The following is an 18,793-nucleotide window of genomic DNA, read 5'->3' on the forward strand; positions in this document are numbered from 1 at the left end:
CAGGGAGAGCGCGCAAACCTCCACGCGGGAGGACTCCTTCCCAGCAGGTGCTACCCGGGGACTGGGGGCCGGGGGTCGCCGGGGTGGAAGGCGCCGCTTGCCGCCTACCACGAGAGCAGGGAGGCCGGGCCTGGCAGCTTCGCGGCCGGGGGAGGGGACGCGGGGTGGGCCCCACCGGGTGGGCCCCACCCCGCCCCCGCGCTGAGCGTGCGGAGCCGCGCAGCACGTGGCGCGCCTAGGCCCGGGCGCAGGGGCACCTTGCGGGGACCGGGACCCGAGCGGGCGTGGACTACCTGGCTCCCGGGCCTGAAACCGGTTGTCGCCGAGCTGACCTCTGCACGGGGCGGGCGAGTTGAAGGTTAATCTCGATCAATTCTTGTCGTTGGTACTGCGGAGGGGCCGCACCGTTAACTGCGCTGGGTGCAGGGAATGGGGGTGGAGGAGCTGTCTCTTTAACCCCCGCCTTCTATTGGCCGAACTCGTGTACCTGGCCTCCCTTCCTGGGCGCGTCCTCATTTATTCCCGGAGAGAGGACCCTTGCTTCACTCAGAGAAAGAACAAAGACATACCCCAGATTTTCTTCCCAGGGGAGAGCTGTGGTGGAGGAGGGCTGGTCTCACCCCTGCCCCTCACCCCTCTTGGGGCCGTCCCTTTGCCCATTCCTCTCGATCACCTCCAGACCTTCCTGCCTTGTCCTCCTGCCTGTGTGAGCTCTCCTTGCCAGGATGTGTGTGTAATGGGGTGGGGGAGTGCCTTACAGCTGACACTTAGTTCAGGCTGGAGATGACCTCGACCCCTACCTTATTTTTAACCCCTTACTTGGAGTAGAGTTACCCTGTCTCTCAGTATAGGAGGCTGGCTGGGAAACAGCCTTTATACCTCCCTCCCCACCCCAGAAGGAGCCTAGAGTAAGCTGCACATTGAGTTTGAATTCCAGCTCACCCATTCACTAGCTCTGTTACCTTTGGCAAATGACTCAACCTCTGTGAACTTCAGCTGTCCTCGTCTGTTCTAGTGGAGACAGTTTTGTACTCGCTTATGGTGGTTGTGAGGGCAACCAGGGGCAGGAGAAGTTACCTCCAGGTGGTGGCTGGCCCCATGTGGGATCCAAGGAAGTGGTGAATTTGATGCTACCACAGGGGTGTCTCTAGAAGCTGCGGTGTATGAGAGGTGTTTGGGGCCTGGGGTTGGGGAGGCGCTCAGTTTGGTGGCTGCTTTCAAGGCCTCATCTCGGCAGGCCAAGGCATGGCTGAGGAGCACCAGATGCTCTGAGCTGGTATCAAATCCCTGATTGCTGTTGGGCAAAGGCAGACAAAAACAAAATACCTGGGCTGGTCGGCTGAACGTCAGGATGTGGGCAGGGGGAGCGGGCTGCCCCTGGAGTTGAATTGTGCCCAGGACTGGGGTGAGGACAGTTGAGAACAGAGAGCAGGGGTGTAGCACAAAGAAATACTCCTCTGAGCCTAAGAGAGATTTTACTGAGGAAGGGGAGATACTCTATTCTCCGCCCCCCTCCCCATCTCCCGCCTGCGTTGAAGCTGCACCTGCTCTTTACTGCCAGGAATCTTGCCTGTGGCGGGGTGAGGGTGGACCACAGGTTAGGGTGAGGTGAGAAGCTGGGGAGTCCCCTCACCTCCTCTGCCCACACCCCATTGTAGAGCCCTCTCGTCCCCGTCCTTCTAGAAAATGTATAAACTGTCATTCACCACTGTCCCAAGTGCCTAGAACAGTGCCTGGCTGGCATGCAGAGGTCTTCGGTAAATATTTGTGGAAAGGAAGAGTGCCTCCAGCTGGAGCTGTGTGGGTCTGCCCCTCCCCTCCCTGTCCTATGGCCCAGATGTGGGCTGGGGGGCTGAGGAAGGCCTTGGAGAGGCTGGAGTTTACCCAGGGAGGGGTTGAGAGGAATTATTGGGGGGGTAGAAAGGCCCATCACGGTCCTTTCTTGGGGTCCCCAGGGCTGTAGTCTCAGGCTGGGGCCTGGAGCACTGGCTGCACCTGTGAGTTGACCTACCCCCTCAGCTCCCCTGCTGGCTGTCTTATCTCCCAAGCTACAGGGCTGGGTTTTATCTCCCTGGTTGTGTTTGTGTGGAGGCTTCTCAGAATGGGGCTGCTCCCTCCCACAGTGAGGCCTAGGAGGTTCTCTCCTGATATGCCCTGTGTCGCCACCTTCATTCTAGACCCTTACTCTGGAGGAGCCCATGGACAAGGCCTGCTGCCTGCGCTAGGACCACCTCCCACGAACTGCCCGGGCCCCCTCTGCCCCCACCCTTCTGCTGGCAAGTCTGGGCAAGTCTGAGTGCTGGTCCTGGTGGGCAAGGAAGCCAGTCCTCGCCCAGAACGGTAGAGCTATAGCTCCAGAGCTAGGCCCACACGTTGGGGACACGCCAGCATACGCCTGCCTGGCTTTCTATGCCATCCGAGGGAAAGCTGTTTCCTCTGCTGGTTCCAGGGAGCCTCTCCCTGCCCGAGCAGGGAAGGGATACTGAGGGAGGAGGCTGGGTGCCTGGGGACAAGGCAGCCTCTGCTCCCATCCCTCCAGTCTTCCTTCCAACTTTGTTCTCAGAAAGGGGAAGAGGACATGGGAGTGAGTCAGAGAGGAATCCGGGGGGGATGGGATGACCCTGTGGCCAGGACTGGGGGTCAGGGGAGAGGCTGGGTCCCCACACACATCCTGAAGTATGTTCCTGGAAGACTGGCCAGGAACCAGGGAGCCTCTGGGCAGTGGCTGGAAAGGATGGTTAGGGTGCCACCAGCAGAGAGGCTGGAGTCTGGGGTGCCCCCCAGGAGGGGACAGGCTCTCCAAAGCCCACCCTAGCCATGAGTCCAGGGGCTCCCTGGGAGTGCAGAGAGGTCAGACTTGCAGAGAGAGCTGGGGAGGGAGGCCTCGCTGGTTTGGCCTCCGTCATCACCCCTGAGGCTGCTGCTCTTGCGGATCTGTTTGTTTTGTGTCCTCCCTCCTCCCTCCCCCTATCCTCTCCCTCTTATCTCCTTTCTGTTTCCCTCCTTCTGTCCCCACTTCATTGTCATCACTGCCCCTCCCGCTGTCTCCCCTGCCTTTAACTGCTTTTCTCTCCCTCTCTACCGAACCTCCTCCTCCTTCCCTCCTGCTCTCCACCCTCCTGTTGCCCTGCTTACAAACTGCCTCAACTGCTGGATAAAAATAGCGGTGGCAGTGGCCAGGCCAGGCCGGGAGCCAGGTAGAGCCTGAGCAGGCAGGGGTGCCCAGCGGGCCAGGCCCAAGGGGTCAGAGGGAGCAGTCCTGAGAGGCAGGGCCGGGAGTGGGGCCTTCTGGACTCTACAGACTGCCCGTTCTGTCTGCCCTGCCCTCCTCACCCCCCAGCCAAGAGTCTGAAGAGGCCTGTGGGGAAGCAGGGCCAAGACAGGACCTCACACTGCCTCTGCCCCCAGCAAGCACCGCAGGGAGGAGGCTATCAGCCAGGCATAACCAAGAACGCCATCACTATGACAACCAGTCACCAGCCTCAGGACAGGTACTGGGGGACCTGGGCTGTGAATCCGGGGGAGTGGAAAGGGGTCTCCAGGAGGCTGGGTGCCATATCCTTTGGAATTTGGGGTTGCCACCACCGACGGGCCTTCCGGCTATGAGGTCAGGGGTGGGGGCCCTTCGTGCTGTGGCTGGGTGCTGATGGGGGTGTCTCTGGTGAGGCCCGGGGTGGTGGGCAGCAGCCCCTCCCTGGCCTGTCAGAGTTCCCAGTGTTGCTCTTCAGCAGCTTCCAGCTCCTGCCACCACCGTGGGGAGACACCTGGCAGCACTCCTCATTTCTGAGCTGGCCGGCCGGCGGGGCTGGCCTCTGCCTCACCCTGATCCTCACTCTGGCCTCCCTTTCACTTCCCCACCTCCGGAGCCTAGGAGTCCCCTCCAGTTAGACCTGCATCCATGATCATGCACGTGTGTTTTGGGGGAAGAGGTTGTAGCTGGATGCAAGTTCTCTCAGGAGTCTAGGCCCCAAAAAAGTTGATGAAGCCGTGCCTGGGGTCCAGAACAGCCTTCCACCCAGGCCCCCCAATCCCATCACCGCTCCCCTGCCGATCCTGTCCCCCTGTGCCAAAGGCCATGGAACTAGGCCACTTCTAGCTGTGGGACCTTGGGCACTTAGCTTTATGTCTCTGAAACCATCTCCCACCTGTAAAAGGGATGTGAGGTTTACTTGGGTGGGGGGGAATTTAAGGACACATAGTAAGTACAGGCCCCAAGCTGTTTGGTTGGTTCCCTCCGCGGTATCTTTTGTTCCCAGGCTGCCTGCTGCCCTATCCCAGCACCCCCATCTGGTGGCAGCTTTCTGAACCCCTTCCCCTTCTCCATTGGCCTTGTGGCACTCACCCAGCCCCACTCTGGCCCTCTGTCCTGTGGGACCTTGGCTGGGAATTCTCCCTTCCTTTGGGCCTCTCGATCAAGGCCTCACCTCTCTTCCTCAAGGTGGGGAATATATGAGGGAGATGGGGGGAGCTGAACTTGTCAGGGCTCAGACCTGCCCACTTTGGGTGCCTACCCAGGCCTCCAGCTGGTGCGGCCAGGCCCTGCGCTCTGGCTAGACCCGTCTGCTCATTGCCTTGGGCTTGTCCCTGCCAGCTCTGTGAAGAAAGCAGGTGTGGGCTCTGGGGAAAGTATGGCAGACACATGTGGAGACCACAGTGAGAGGGCCCAGGGCTGTCTGGGGGAAGTTGTCCGTCCCAGACAGGCCCTGAGGTGTAGGGCTTGGGGCAGTGACCTGGCCTAGGCTGGGTGGCGCTTATTTACACTCTGGGGCCCAGATGATGTCCAGTGGCCTGGTCCCTCCTGGCCTCTCCTACGTGGTGCAACCTACAAAGCTGGTTCTGTCTAGGCCAGGAAAAAACAGCTCCCTCACTTCCCAGATGTCCCAAGGCTCCCTGCCTGCCTGCCCTCCTAGATCCAGAATGGTCTGGGAGTTTCCTGACCTCAGAATCCTCTTTGGAGAGCCACACAGCCCTGCCCTGACAGTGTAATCACTTCCAGCCTGCCTGGTGGGGGTGGAAGAATTGTGTTTGCTTTCTCACTCACCCTCCCACCCCTAGCCTTTAGCAGGATTTCCAAAACCACCTCCGGATGTGTGGGTCACACTGGTTCCCAAGCCTGCAGCGTCCCCTGAGTCTTTGGGGCTGAGAATGGTCCTTTTGGCCATGCCCTTCAGTCCTATGTCCCTGGTCCCCTTCCCTCTCGGGACTCATCTGTGCCCTCTCCCCCATCCCAGGCCACCTCTCCCTCCACATACACAAATAGGAGGATGCATGCCCTGTGCCCTGGGACAGCTGGAGGGATAGAAGGGGAGGGGGCTGCCCCAGGTTTGATTTGGGTGGGAGGGTGGGATGGTGAGTCACCTGGCCTCACTTTCCTCTCCCATCCCCAGGTACAAAGCCGTCTGGCTTATCTTCTTCACGCTGGGTCTGGGGACGCTGCTGCCCTGGAATTTTTTCATGACAGCCACTGCGGTGAGATGTGGGGGATGGGCTCCCAGGGGCATGTCCACTGGGCACGTAGGGCCTGGATCTGTGCTGTGGGCACGGGGAGAGAGGTTCTAACACTCCTCTGTGCAACCCTCACAGTATTTCACAAACCGCCTGGACGTGTCCCAGAATGCGTCCTTGATCGCTTCTGAACCGAGCAAGGACATCCAGGCTTCGGCCAGCCCCTCAGCACCCTTGCCAGAGCGGAACTATCTCAGCGCCATCTTCAACAACGTCATGACCTTATGTGCCATGCTGCCTCTACTGCTGTTCACCTGCCTCAACTCCTTCCTGCATCAGAGGTGAGTGCCCGGACCCCCACCCTGACCCCTCACTGCCTCGTGCCCTCCCTGGGCTGAGCCCCTGGCTTTACCACCCGTCTCTGCCGTCGTGGCCTCTCTGGCAGGATCCCCCAGTCTGTGCGGATCCTGGGCAGCCTGGTGGCCATCCTGTTGGTGTTCCTGATCACTGCCATCCTGGTGAAGGTGCCCCTGGATGCTCTGCCCTTCTTTGTTATCACCATGATGAAGATCATGCTCATTAACTGTAAGCGGGGCTGGGTGGGGACCTGGGGCAGAGATCTTCCCACATACCTGCCCCTTTCTTTCACACCCACAGTTGGCCAGAGAGAAATCTCTTCCTCCCTCTGGGTGATCAGGATTCAGAAGCCTGAGCGGGCATGGACCAGGTGTGGGAGAGGAGGCCCTGGGAGTGGGGAGAGAAGGGCCGCTCAGCGTCAAGACTTACTGGGAGTAAAGCAGGAATTACAGGGACCCCGGCCACCCACCCGGCTCCTCCCTCCCCTGCTGATGCCCACCCTGTTCCCCAGCGTTCGGTGCCGTCCTGCAGGGCAGCCTGTTTGGCCTGGCCGGCCTCCTGCCCGCCAACTACACAGCCCCCATCATGAGTGGTCAGGGACTGGCAGGCTTCTTTGCCTCTGTGGCCATGATCTGCGCCATCGCCAGTAAGTCTTGCCATCTGTCTGCCTGTCGCCCTGGCTGTTGTGGGGAGAAGGGGACGGGGCCTGTCTCTGATCGCTGACACCCTCCACCCCAGGTGGCTCGGAGCTGTCGGAAAGTGCCTTCGGCTATTTTATCACAGCCTGTGGGGTTATCATTTTGACGATCGCCTGTTATCTGGGCCTGCCGAGGCTGGTGAGTTCTTGGAGAACACCGGGTTTGGGGCCTAGGGCGGGTCCAGGACTCCAGATCAAGGGTGCTCTGGGTATGAAACCTGGGGGAGGTGGAAATTCTGGAGATTCTGCTTCTGAATCCACCTTCCTGGTCTCCCTCACTTGATAGGAATTCTACCGCTATTACCAGCAGCTCAAGCTCGAAGGGCCCGGGGAGCAGGAGACCAAGCTGGACCTCATTAGCAAAGGTCTGAAGAGCCTGAGGAAGCTGGGGTGGAGGACAGTCTGCCCAGCAGGGAGGCAGCATGAGCTGAGGGCAAGAATGAGCGTGCTGCAGTGATGCCAGAGGCGAGAGGGACCAGGGATGGGGTGAGGGGTAACAATAGTAAATAGGGGCTGGGATAAAGAAGCTGGGGGGAGATCCTGGGTGGCCTTGAATGCCTGAGGATGTCGGGAAGCAACTTCAGATTCTTGGACAGGGCGTAACCTGACCTGAGGCTCCTGGGAGAGGTCAGGGGACTTGCAGAGTGGGAGTTCGAAGGCCGTCTGGGCTAAATGTCAGGGCGCGGCTGTGCACTGGTTAAGGGAATGTCCACCCCCAGCTGACCCCAGCCCTTTTGGGGATTGTGTCATCTGTTGCTCTGTCCTTCGCACAACTTGAAGATCCTTCCACAACCTGTCACCCCCCAGGAGAGGAGTCAAAAGCAGGCCAAGAGGAGGCTGGAGTTTCAGCCCCCAACTCTCAGCCCGCCAACGAAAGCCACTCTGTCTGCGCCATCCTCAAAAATGTATGTGGGGCTTGGGCATCCTGCCTTCTACCCCTCACCCTCTCTCTCTCCTTTTGTTCCTTTCCCCACCCCACCCTCCCACTGCCCGGCACTGCCCATCCTCTCCGTTTCTTTTTTTTTTTTTAATTAATTAATTATTTATTTTGGCTGCTCCGGGTCTTAGTTGTGGCACATGGGATCTTTGTTGCATCATGCAGGCTTCTTAGTTGCATCATGCATGCGGGATCTAGTTCTCCAACCAGGGATGGAACCCGGGCCCCCTGCATTGGGAGCGCGGAGTCTTACACACTGGACCACCTGGGAAGACCCCATCCCCTTGCTTTCTGACTGGAGACTGGCCACTTTCCTGTGTGTGTGTGTCTGTGTGTGTGTCTCTGTGTGTGTGTGTGTATCTGTGTGTGTGTGTGTGTTGGGGAATCTTGGTTCTTTAATGATGCACAACCACCATGAAGACACAGACCTGAGTCCCTTTCCTCCAGATCTTAGTCCCGGCTCTCTCCGTCTGCTTCGTCTTCACCATCACTATTGGGATGTTTCCTGCGGTGGCTGCTGAGGTCAAGTCCAGCATTGCAGGCACCAGCGCCTGGAGTGAGGACCCCATGGGTTCCCAGGATGGGGAAGGACAGGGGCTCCAGCAGGGCTAGGACTCCAGGGGAGGGGAGCTTGGACTGCTGTCTCCCCAGCCAGACTCTCCTGGTCAAGTTGCCGTTCCCTGGGCTGGAAGCATCTTCTCCATGTTACAGCTGGGAAAACTGAGTACCAACAAGGGTCAGGGTTGCAGATTCCGCCTCTCTTGGACCCGCTAACCGTTCCCTAATCTACTCTTTCTCTTCCAGGAGACTATTTCATTCCTGTGTCCTGTTTCCTGACTTTCAATATCTTTGACTGGCTGGGCCGGAGCCTCACAGCCTTCACCATGTGGGTAAGTGAAGGAAGGGAGCACCAAGACCCTGTGAGGGGAGAATCCAGCCTGAGACCCAGAGAGGGAACCAAGAAAGTATGGTGGAAAGGCGACCATGCTTTTTTAAAAACCAAGACACAGTCTACGTATAGTAAGGCATACAAGTTGTAGGTGTACAGTTTAATGACTGTATATACACACACACACACACACACACACACACACACACACACACACACACACACACACAACACACCCCCCTGATAAGCACCACCCAGGTCAAGATGTAGAACATGGGCAGCACTCTAGAAGGCTCTATCATGCCCCCTCCCAGGCAGTACCCCTGAAGGGTAACTAGGCTTTGAGATTTCAGTTCAGATCCTGAGGGACCCCAAATGGAGCCCTGGGGGCCTGGGTGTGCCCTGGGGGCTGGCGCAGCCTGACTGAGCCACTGCCTGGTCTCCGCAGCCTGGGAAGGACAGCTGCTGGCTGCCGATCCTGGTGCTGGCCCGGCTGGCCTTTGTGCCCCTGCTGCTGCTGTGTAACGTCCATCCCCGCCGCAACCTGGCTGTGGTCTTCGAGCACGATGCCTGGTTCATCTTCTTCATGGCTGCCTTCGCCTTCTCCAACGGCTATCTCGCCAGTCTCTGCATGTGCTTTGGGCCCAAGTGAGTGGGGAGTGTGGTGGTCGCAGGAGGGGGCTAGTGCTCCAGTGGGGGACACCCAATAGAGGGAGAGAGGGCAAAAGAAGATTCCTGATCCTGGAGCTCAGGGTGTCCAGGCTGAGAGAGGAGCCCGCTGGCCCTAGGGTCCCAGGCAGTGGTGGGTGGGAGAGGGGTCGGGTGAGGGAGGGGCTCCCAGGGAAAGGTAGACACAGCCGCAGTACACATCCCCTCAAGAGGGGAAGTGTGACAGGTGGGTAAGCAGAATTAGATGCTCTGGGTGGAGCTGGGGTAGGGGCCATCCTAAGGTAGGCTCACCCTCCCTCCTTTAGGAAAGTGAAGCCAGCCGAGGCAGAGACAGCTGGAGCCATCATGGCCTTCTTTTTGTCTCTGGGCCTGGCGCTGGGGGCTGTCTTCTCCTTCCTGTTCCGGGCAGTCGTGTGACCGAGGATGGACAGAAGGATGGCACCGGCCATCTGCTCCTGCCTTCCTTCTCCTCCAGGGATGGGCAGGGGTCCTCTGGAGGTTTTCTCTTCTAGCCGACTTCTGCTGCCTCACGGCCTGTGCTGGGCCCAGCATCCAGGCCTGGAGGAGAGAGCCTCTGAGGATGGACGGTGGGGACACTGTGGGCCTGAGAGTCAGAGCTGAGGGAGGGGACACGGCCTCTGTGTCTGCTCACGTGCTCCCCCCACCCGCCCCCCGCACGTGGCTCTGATCGATCCCTGCCTGGCAGAGCGGCAGAAGCTCCTAGTCTCAGAGAGTGTGTGTCATGTGTCTACCTGTTTGCCTGTACCAGGGGTGGCTAGGGGTCAGGACTGCTTGTTCTGAAGTCTTATCTGGTATTTCTGCCCCCTTCTCCCCATGTGCCTCTTCCCTCCACCTCTCCATGTTCTTGCCCGTCATGAACCCTGTACAGTTGCCATTTTACTGCCTTTTTTTACACTCAAACCAGGTGCCTTCAAAGGCTCTCTGATTAAATAAACTTTTTTTTCCCCCCCTCCATGGCTCCCTGTATGCTCCAGCCATGGCTTCATGCCCTGGAGAGGCTGGAGGGATGGCAGCCTGAGTCTGGGGGGATGAGCCTGACCCAGATGGGCCTTGGCCAGCACTGGGCCGGGGTCCAAGACAGGGGGTGCGGGTGGGTGTTGGTCCTCTTAGTCTCAGAGTGACTACAGTACCTCCTGCTGGGGCCGCAGAGGAGGGACAGGCCTGGAGCCAGGACACCCAGACTGTTGGCCGAGACGGAGAAAGGCCATTTTCCTTTGCCGGTTCATCCCTTCTTTCATAGGCCTAGGGGTGGAGACAGTGCCCCATCTTTCTTTTGTCTTCACGGTCACCCCCTCCACTCCGTCCTCACCCCACAGCCCGGGGACTGAGTTCTCTACAAATGACCAGCTCCACCACCCTGTCCCGCCAAGCTCCTGGCTGCACTTCCCACAGGAAGAGGCTGCAGCCCAAGGGTTCTGCCCTGCCTGGCACTCGGCCCTGACACCGAAGTCAAGGCAGACTTCTTGGCGAACAAGGGGCCTGTGTGTCCTCAGGGAAGCTGGGCCCCCTTTCTCTTCCCAAACTTTGGCCAAGGGAGGTGTGCGGTGGCTCGGGACCGTGAGAGGCGTCGGTGGAGGGGGCCGTACTGCTGGGTCCCCCTTCTCAAAAAGGACTCTTCCAGATAGGAAGTGAAACCAGAGCTCTGGGCTCTGAGCTGCCACTGCCCCCACCCCCCACGCCCTTGGCACTGCTGTCTGAGCTTTATTTCTGACAGTTTAATTGAAGGCTTCAGGCTTCATTAAGGGCTGTTAGCACATTTTTAAGGGCTTTTGATGAGCTCTGAAGTCCTAACAGGGGAGTTAAATATATCATCATAGGGGGAACTGGAGTCCACAGAAATACCCCAGGGTACACGTCAAACCAGGGTTGGTGGGAAACAAGGTGTTCTTTCCTATCAGTTTCAAAAGCAAAGGGTGCCCCGAGTGTTCTCTCGTCCCTGCGGTGCCCTTTGGCCACGAGGCCGAGAGGAAACTGCACCCTTGTTCTGCCCCCTCTCACTCCATCTCCACTTGCGAGAGTCCTTCTGGGTTCCTTCCTCAGCACCACAGCCCCTCAGGGACCCTGTGCTTCTTCCCTGGGTCCCTTCTTGCCTCCTGCCTGGCCTTTCAGGTCTCCTGCCAGGTCTCCTGCAGCCCGTCCCACACACGGCAGCAGAATAGGCTGAAAACACGTTTAGTCACAGGCGGGTCTCTCCCTGGGGCACGCCAAACACTTCCTGGTTACCACCACCACCAGCGACAGCCAGTTTACCATTCCTTCTCCCTCTGCACCTCAGAACTTTTGTAACTGTGACTGTGCTCTTAACTCCAGTTACCAGACTCATGTGTTTCAGGTTTGGGTCTACATTCTATGTTTTCACTCTTTAAGCTCCCAGAGGTACTTGAAGACGTTTGCTTCCTTGCGTCTGCTTGTCCAGCCTCACAGTCTTCACAGGCCAGACTCCAGCTGTGTGGTAGCACTCATTTCAGTGCCTGTTCCCACGAGGTAGAGATGGGTGTTAAGTAGGTTTCTCACAACTCCAGCAATGGCTTGAAGGACAAATTTAGATTACAGTCGCATCTTTCTGAACTGGAATTGATGAAGAAAATGACTAGCCTCTTTTTTCCAAGTTTTCTTCTAATGCAAATGCCAAAAAATATGAGTCTCACTCGTTTTTCTCATGCCCTCAGTGTCCTCACCTGAGAATGGGAAGCTCTGCGGGGGGGTTAGGAAAAGTAGCTCCTGCCAGGGCTTCCCTGGTGGCGCAGTGGTTGAGAGTCTGCCTGCCGATGCAGGGGACACGGGTTCGTGCCCCGGTCCGGGAAGATCCCACATGCCGCGGAGCGGCTGGGCCCGTGAGCCATGGCCGCTGAGCCTGCGCGTCCGGAGCCGGTGCTCCGCAACGGGAGAGGCCACAGCAGTGAGAGGCCCGCGTACCGCGGGAAAAAAAAAAAAAAAAAGTTCCTGCCGACCCAACTGCAGTGATAGCCCCCGGCCACAGGTGGGCGCTCTGCAGACAACACCGCCTATGGGAAGCAGGCCGCTCTGGGGCCTCGCCACTTTTCCTCTTAGTCCTTTGCTTCCTGTAAGGTGGGCAAGGGCTAAACTTGTGCTGGTCGTCACCTTCCTTCCGTGCGACATTTCTGCCCCAAGCGGTGGTCTGTGTATTAGGCAGCTGTATTCCCTGGGGTGGCTGCCACTGCAACACAAATTTCCCTCTTGTTTAATCTTATATGGTGAATTGTTGCAGCTTCAAACTTTTGAAAAGCTAAGAGCACCAGTAAAATTAGCAGTCCTTAAAAATAGAAGTGAAGCGTCGGGTATAACGGATGAACTGCAATATACCTGTGTTTGTATTCTTTGGGGTGAACATGGGACGAGTATGGTGGGGGCAGGTGCTTGACAGGAACCCCCCAATTATTGGGAAAATTATCCTCAGGATGTTAAACTCTGATAGGGATTCAAAATGGATGTGAGCAGAGAAGTGCAGAGTCACCTTAAAGAGATAGCCCGGCTGTGGCCGGCAGGCCCTGCCTGAAACCCAAGTCCTGACACACTGGAAGAGTGGCAGTCTGAGGGAGAGGGGCCAGGCTGGTTCTTGGGGCAGGTCGGCAGTGAGTGTGGAGATGGGCAAAGCCGGCGTTCCCCCTGCTCCGCCCCCCAACGCATCAGGGCCCTTTGTCGCAGCTTGGCTTCTCCAGCTCATCTCCGCCCGACCTGGCTTCCTGCACGGGTGCTCTCTGGGAGACCATGTGCTCACTAGAGCCCCTCACAGCCTCGGCGGTCCTGGTGCTCCCTGCCAGTCAACCCCTGGCGTTCTGGCTCCAGACAGCCGGGCAAGTGCTAAATGAGTCAGCAGGACCCCACAAAGCAGGGGCTTGTGCTCATGACAGCTACCCCCTCCCATGCTTTCCTACGGGTTGGGTGATGGTTCAGATTAAGAGCCTAGGATTCCATTTTGGGCCTGCCAAGTACCAGTTGTGTCACCTTGCACGAGCCACCTATCCTCTGTGGCCCAGATCCCTTGTTCTTTAAACGGGGTAACATGTACGGCTTGCTAAGGAAATTAAGGGGGTCTGCGGCAGAGCCTGGGTGCAGGAGGTGAGGACCCTAGAGACACGTGGTGCCAAAAGTCATTAGGGTGACCTCAGCCTGGTGGGCTCGCTGCTCCCCCTGCATGCCGTCTGGCCCCCTCCCCCGCATCTTCAGCCCCCGAAGCTTCGAGGACCAGGCCTCATTTCCTTCACCCCAGCCAAGTGCGAACGGCCACAGCCTTCGGGCGGGACAGCCGAGAACTGCAGTGCCGGGTCGCGAACGAGGGGAACCTGGGTTCTGCTCAGCCCCGCCCGCCGCTAGAGGGGGAAGTGACGTCACCCGTGACGCGCGCGGCCTGTATCCACGCTGCCCCTTTCATCTGACCCCTGGCAGATGGGGGTCCAGACTCTACTGCCCCTTAAGTCCGAGTGACCTTGAGCCAGGCACTTTCCATCTCGGAGCCGCTTAACTGTAAAGCAGGGGTAATACTACTTGCCTTGCCTACCTCTCCCGGTTGTGAAACTCCACTGAGTTAATGAATAACGTTCACCTGTCGCTCCTCGTACATATACTGACTCCACTGATCTAATAATCCTATGGAGTGCTGACTATTGCCATGCCTGTTTTACTCCAGAAAACCGAGGCTGAAAAGTTTTAAGGATAGAAAGATATTTTGTAAACTGCAAAGCACCAGGTAAGTTTAAGTCTGTTTCTGTGTCTCTCAGTCCTCGTCTCTCTCCCTCCCTCCCTCCCTCCCTCCCACTCTCTCTCTCTCTCTCTCTCTCACACACACACACACACACCCTCCCTCTCTCACACACACTCTCCCTCCCTCCCTCTCTCACACACACGCACGCACACACGCACGCACACACACGACTTCCCAGGCAGTGAAGAGCATCGAAAGGTACACGGCCTCATGAGATAGGGGGGCATGTAATGCAGGCTTGGTGCACCTTCCTCCCAGCCTCCAAAACATTCCAGAGAGGCATCTTCTCTTTTCACATCCCAGGGATCCTAAGCTTCCTAGGATCCTGAACTCGCATGACATCCTTCCCAGCTGAAACCAGCAAGGTCCTTCCTGATGTGTAACCTCAGTGCCTCCTGTTTGTGAGTTCCTCACCACCCAACAGCAGTAAGTACCACAGCCCTACCGGTCCTTTATCTGGTGCAGGTGGGCCAGGCAGGCACTGGGCCCAGTGGATGACCTAGAAATCCAGCCAGTTGAGACCTGCACATTGAGCAGTGATTTGTGCCTCGGGCAGGACAGGTGGCAGGCACAACAGTTAAGTAGGTCAGGGTTGTTTGTGGTGTAACCCACCCCCTGCACCTTTCTCTGCCTATAATCTGCTCTGGGCTGAACCAATTTCGGGTTATGTTTTAGCTTCTTAGTCAAAGGGGGCCTGGAACACTAAATAACGCCCAAGACAGAAAGCGATGCCTGGTGGGTGTGACGGCAGGAGGAGGACAGACATTTTTGGGCTGGGCTGACGACGGCAGATAGGCAGGACTCAGTCACACCCCCAGGCCACAGATACTATGCCCTTAGAGAGTCAAGACACGCTGATATGGGTAGTAAAGAGGAGGTTACCAAAGATGCTCCATTTACAATTCCAGAATGGCTTAGACCACAATTTCTGGCTTTCTCACCCCACTCCCCTGAGAGATTTTGTTCTTGCCCATGACTTCAGCCATCAGCCTCTGCCTCCTGGACATCTAGCCTTGGTGCCCCACAATGCCTAAAACAGACTTCTTGACCCCTCAAGCCCAGAGTGGTCCTCCCCTCCCCTCAGCCCCACTTTTATCATCCTACCTCAGAGAATGTGTACACCGTGCCTCCCCACCCCTGTGTGAGCTCCACACCTCCAGCCTCTCCCTTCTCCAAGCTTCGTCCTGGGGAGTCTCCATGTGGGATTTTTGTTTGTTTGGAACAACACAATTAACTGGCTTGATTTAACATATTTAGACCTATCCAACAACTAGGTAATATCAATAGATATTTTTCTCAAGCACACATGGGGTGTTTATAAATATTAACCACATCCTAGATTACAAAGGAAGTCTCAAATACAAAAGTTCAGTATCATACACGCCATTGTATGTCTACAACGTAATGAAAAGATAATATAAAAATAACTGAACATTTTAAACAGATACCACTGATCTCTGATCAACAGAGATACCATAAGGGGAATCAAAATCCTTAAAACTGAATTATAATAAAAAATTCTACACATTGAAACTTGTGGGATATAGCTAAAATAGTACTTGAAAAGAAATTTATAGTCTTAAATCCTTATGTCTGAAAAGGGGAAAGGATGAAATTTAATGTGCTAAGTATTAAAGTTAAGAAAATAGAAAAAGAACAACAGACCTGACCCTCAAGAAGTAGAAACAATGAGAAAAAGTTTAGCAGAAATTAAAAAAAAATAAAGGAATAAAGTAAAGAAATTAAAGAATTAAGCAGAAAACAAATTATGTAATAAAATAGATAAATCGTTGGTGAAACTGATCATGAAAAAAGGGAAAAGACATGAAGAACAATTTTAGGAGTGAAAAAAGGGGACATACTTGAGATAGAACAGAGACTAAAAAGATAGTCAAAGGAAACAGTATGCCATAATCTTTAAAGCTTTCAAGGAACATCCAGAAACATTATTAAAATTCACTCAAGGAGTAGTAGAAAACCTGAATAGACCTATGCCATTAAAAAATTTGAGTTCCTAGTTAAAATATTTTCATATAGGAAACAACAGAAACAGGCCTTTTTATAGGTGAGTTCTACAAAACTTTAAAGAAATGGATAATTTCAGTCTAATGTTCGTCTATTAACATATTAAACACATAAATAGATTAAGGAAATTTTAAAAACAATATTCTCAATAGATGCAGAAAAATAATTCTGATACCCATTCAGATTAAGATGTATAACAAGTTAGGAGCAGAAAGAAAATATGCTCAATGATGAAGTGTTCCTTTTCTGATCAGAAAGACAGGGATGCCCAGAATCACTGTTTCCACACATCATTGTTCTGCTGGTCCTAGCTGGTGCAGTGTAACAAGAAATATGAGATACAAGGGTTAGAAAGGCAGAAACCAAACTATCATTGTTCTCAGATGATAGCTAGGGTTGTAGTAGAAAACAACAAAAGACTGACAGACAAATTAAAAATTAATAAGGTAGCTTACCAAGTTGTGGGATCAGTACACAACAATCGTTTTTCAAACTCTCCAGGAAACAGAAAATGAAGGCAAATTTCCATGTGCCATTGCATCAAAAAGTAACATACTAACAATCAAATGAGCAAAAGTGGTGCAAAGAGACATGTCCCCGCAGAACATGGCAACTGAGGCAAAGAGATGGAGCCCTGGTTGGCCATGCAGACCTGCTCAGCTGTCCAACATATCTGAATGTCAGGTCTGTTGGCCCAGGAGGATGTCAGCTCAGGAATTCAGAGATGTAAGCCTGGTGGAACTGGGGAGACCAGAACTGACAGGGCACGCCTGGCAGGCGCTGAGCTTGGGAGGCTGCTTGTTCTGGGGGTTAAGGAGTCAGAGCTACTCCCCATGCTTAAATAGTCCCTGACGTCCTGATGCCTCTGGTTGCTTGATTCATCCATGGCCCCTTATCTAAGCTCCCCTCAGTGGCCTCCTGATCTCCTTGAAAGGCCAGGGGTGCTTCCTAACTAGGAGAAGTCCCAGTCCAAGCAGCAGCCGGAGGCCTCTGCCCAGGCTGAGTCTATGCTCCCTCCAAGACCCTACTTAGCTTTAGCTAGATCAGGGGTCTGCAAAGCTTTTCTGTAAAAGGTAAGGGGGTAAATATTTTAGACTTTGCAAGCTATATGGTCTCTTTCACAACTATCAACTCCATCATTACAGTGTGAAACTAGCCAAAGACAACATGTAAACAAATAAGTAGAGCTTGTTTCAGTAAAACTTTACGGACATAAATTCAAATTTCCTATACTTTTCACATGCCAAAATATTATCTTCCCTTTGATTTTTTTTCAACCATTAAACAATGTAAAAACCATCCTTATCCACAGGCCATACAAAAACAAGTAATAAGCCCACCAACTGCAGGCCATAGTTTATCAGTCCTTGCTTCATCTGGCTGCCCTCCAAACAGCAGAAGGTTGGGCTGGGTCTTTGAGGCCTGGTCGGGAATAAAGGGTATCTTGGGAACATCAAGGGTTGCAAATGCTGCTCGGTATAGGCTTCCGGGGATTCAGGGGGGGATTAAGTCATCTTTAATAGCCTTCAGTGGCTTCCCTGACCCCAAGTTAAGGTCAGAACTGCTTAGCATGGCATTGTGGCCCTCTGTGACCTAATCCCTGCCTGCAGGGCCACTTTCAGTGACTCCTGCCTCCCTTGAGGGTTCCTGGGCTGTGGTCCCTGTGGCAGGGCTGTGCCTTTCCCATGCTTTCCCTTTGCTGGGGAGTAGACCTGTGCCACGCAGCCCTGAGCCTGCCCCCTTACCCAGGCTGAGCTGGGAAACTGAGGCTTCTCCCTTGCTGCCAGCTGCTCTGATTCGCACTTGGTCTACTGCAGCTCCCCCTAGTGGGCTAAGGGCTCCTTGTCCTGTTTATGCATCTCTGTATCCTCAGACAAGGCTCACAGGGGATTAGTGAGTGTCAATGAGCTGGAGAAGTCATCCTGAAGATTTCTGGAAGAGAAAGCAGAATTTCTGTGCTGGTGCGAGATTTGAGATTTTCCCATTAGGAAACCCCCGATGAATCTCTGGTCCTGACACTGGTCCACAGGAGTGATTCTTGCTCTGCTTTGGGCTTGAGTCCTGGGAGAAGAAACAGCGTCCCCACTCCATTTCTGGATCAGGGAGCAAGGGAGTTAGCGGAGCAAAGGCTCTGAGCTAACCCATTCTGGGGTACTCACTGAAGCCTTCCTCGCCCAGCTTCTAGAATGTGCAGATTCACTCCCACTTCTTCACAGGACTGTGAGATGTTGTGAATCCTCTTTGTGAACCAGAGAGCAGGTGTTTAATTAACTAGGCCCCTTCTGCCCAGGGGGAGGGAGGGTGTGTTGGGGGGTGACGCTCCTGGTTTGAGGTTTCCATCAGGAACACAGCATCCGGGGGGCCTCCTAGCAGCAGCACCACGGCCCTTCCCCCACTCACTGACTCCTCCCAGAGCGTAAAGAAGGGGAGTGGAAGTGTAAGGAGAGATGAAATTTAGGTAGTAATGGCAGGGTTGATGAGGTCTGGAGTGTGGGATGAGGAAAAAGAAAGCAAGGGTCCTTTGTTCCTTGAAACTGAACACATAAACCAAGAAGATACGAAAGAAGAAGACTGGGCACCAGGGCTGCTGAGGGAGGTCCGCGGGTGGTGGTGGGGGAAGCCCTCCAGGGGCCGACAAAGTGGGCCACGAAGGGAGTTGCTGGACATCCACAAGGTCACAGCGTAGGGGGTGGCCATTCTCTCCTGGAGGGTCTGTGGGTCCAGTAGGCTTCCAAGATGAGGCCTTGGAAAGGCAAGGACAGCTCACCAGCCGGAGGGCACGCAAAAGGGGCAGAGCCAGAAGAGGCACGGCGCCCCGCAGCTCGCTGGGCAGGCCCATGGCTTGGAGCCTCCGGCGCCACCGCTGAAGGGGAACGACGTGGTTCCAGCCGCCTGGAGCGGGCTACACTCTGGCCAGAGTCTTCATGCTGCCTCCAAGAACTTCTGCCACCCCGCAGAGGGGTCCTTGGAGACCAGACCCTCCCCAGATCTAGGCAGCTGCAGAAAGAGAGAAGAGGCGGGGGGGGGGGG

The 18,793-nt window shown here is 55.3% G+C and overlaps 1 protein-coding gene across 1 annotated transcript in view; it reads left to right on the forward strand.

Moving 5' to 3' along the window:
* The window catches only part of SLC29A1 (solute carrier family 29 member 1 (Augustine blood group)), a 9,821-nt gene extending 410 nt beyond the window's left edge, over positions 1 to 9,411 (forward strand). The window contains exons 2-14 of the mRNA XM_007458289.1: positions 2,196 to 2,302; positions 3,409 to 3,491; positions 5,388 to 5,469; positions 5,584 to 5,786; positions 5,891 to 6,030; positions 6,314 to 6,448; positions 6,541 to 6,638; positions 6,786 to 6,864; positions 7,307 to 7,404; positions 7,884 to 7,992; positions 8,241 to 8,326; positions 8,774 to 8,973; positions 9,300 to 9,411. Of these exons, the coding sequence (XP_007458351.1) occupies positions 3,463 to 3,491; positions 5,388 to 5,469; positions 5,584 to 5,786; positions 5,891 to 6,030; positions 6,314 to 6,448; positions 6,541 to 6,638; positions 6,786 to 6,864; positions 7,307 to 7,404; positions 7,884 to 7,992; positions 8,241 to 8,326; positions 8,774 to 8,973; positions 9,300 to 9,411 (1,371 nt within the window). The 5' untranslated portion in view covers positions 2,196 to 2,302; positions 3,409 to 3,462. The remainder of the gene's footprint in view (positions 1 to 2,195; positions 2,303 to 3,408; positions 3,492 to 5,387; positions 5,470 to 5,583; positions 5,787 to 5,890; positions 6,031 to 6,313; positions 6,449 to 6,540; positions 6,639 to 6,785; positions 6,865 to 7,306; positions 7,405 to 7,883; positions 7,993 to 8,240; positions 8,327 to 8,773; positions 8,974 to 9,299) is intronic.
* The last annotated feature ends 9,382 nt before the right edge of the window (positions 9,412 to 18,793 follow it).

Source organism: Lipotes vexillifer, unplaced genomic scaffold (genome assembly GCF_000442215.2).
Source record: "Lipotes vexillifer unplaced genomic scaffold, Lipotes_vexillifer_v1.1 scaffold4, whole genome shotgun sequence".
NCBI lineage: Eukaryota > Metazoa > Chordata > Mammalia > Artiodactyla > Lipotidae > Lipotes > Lipotes vexillifer.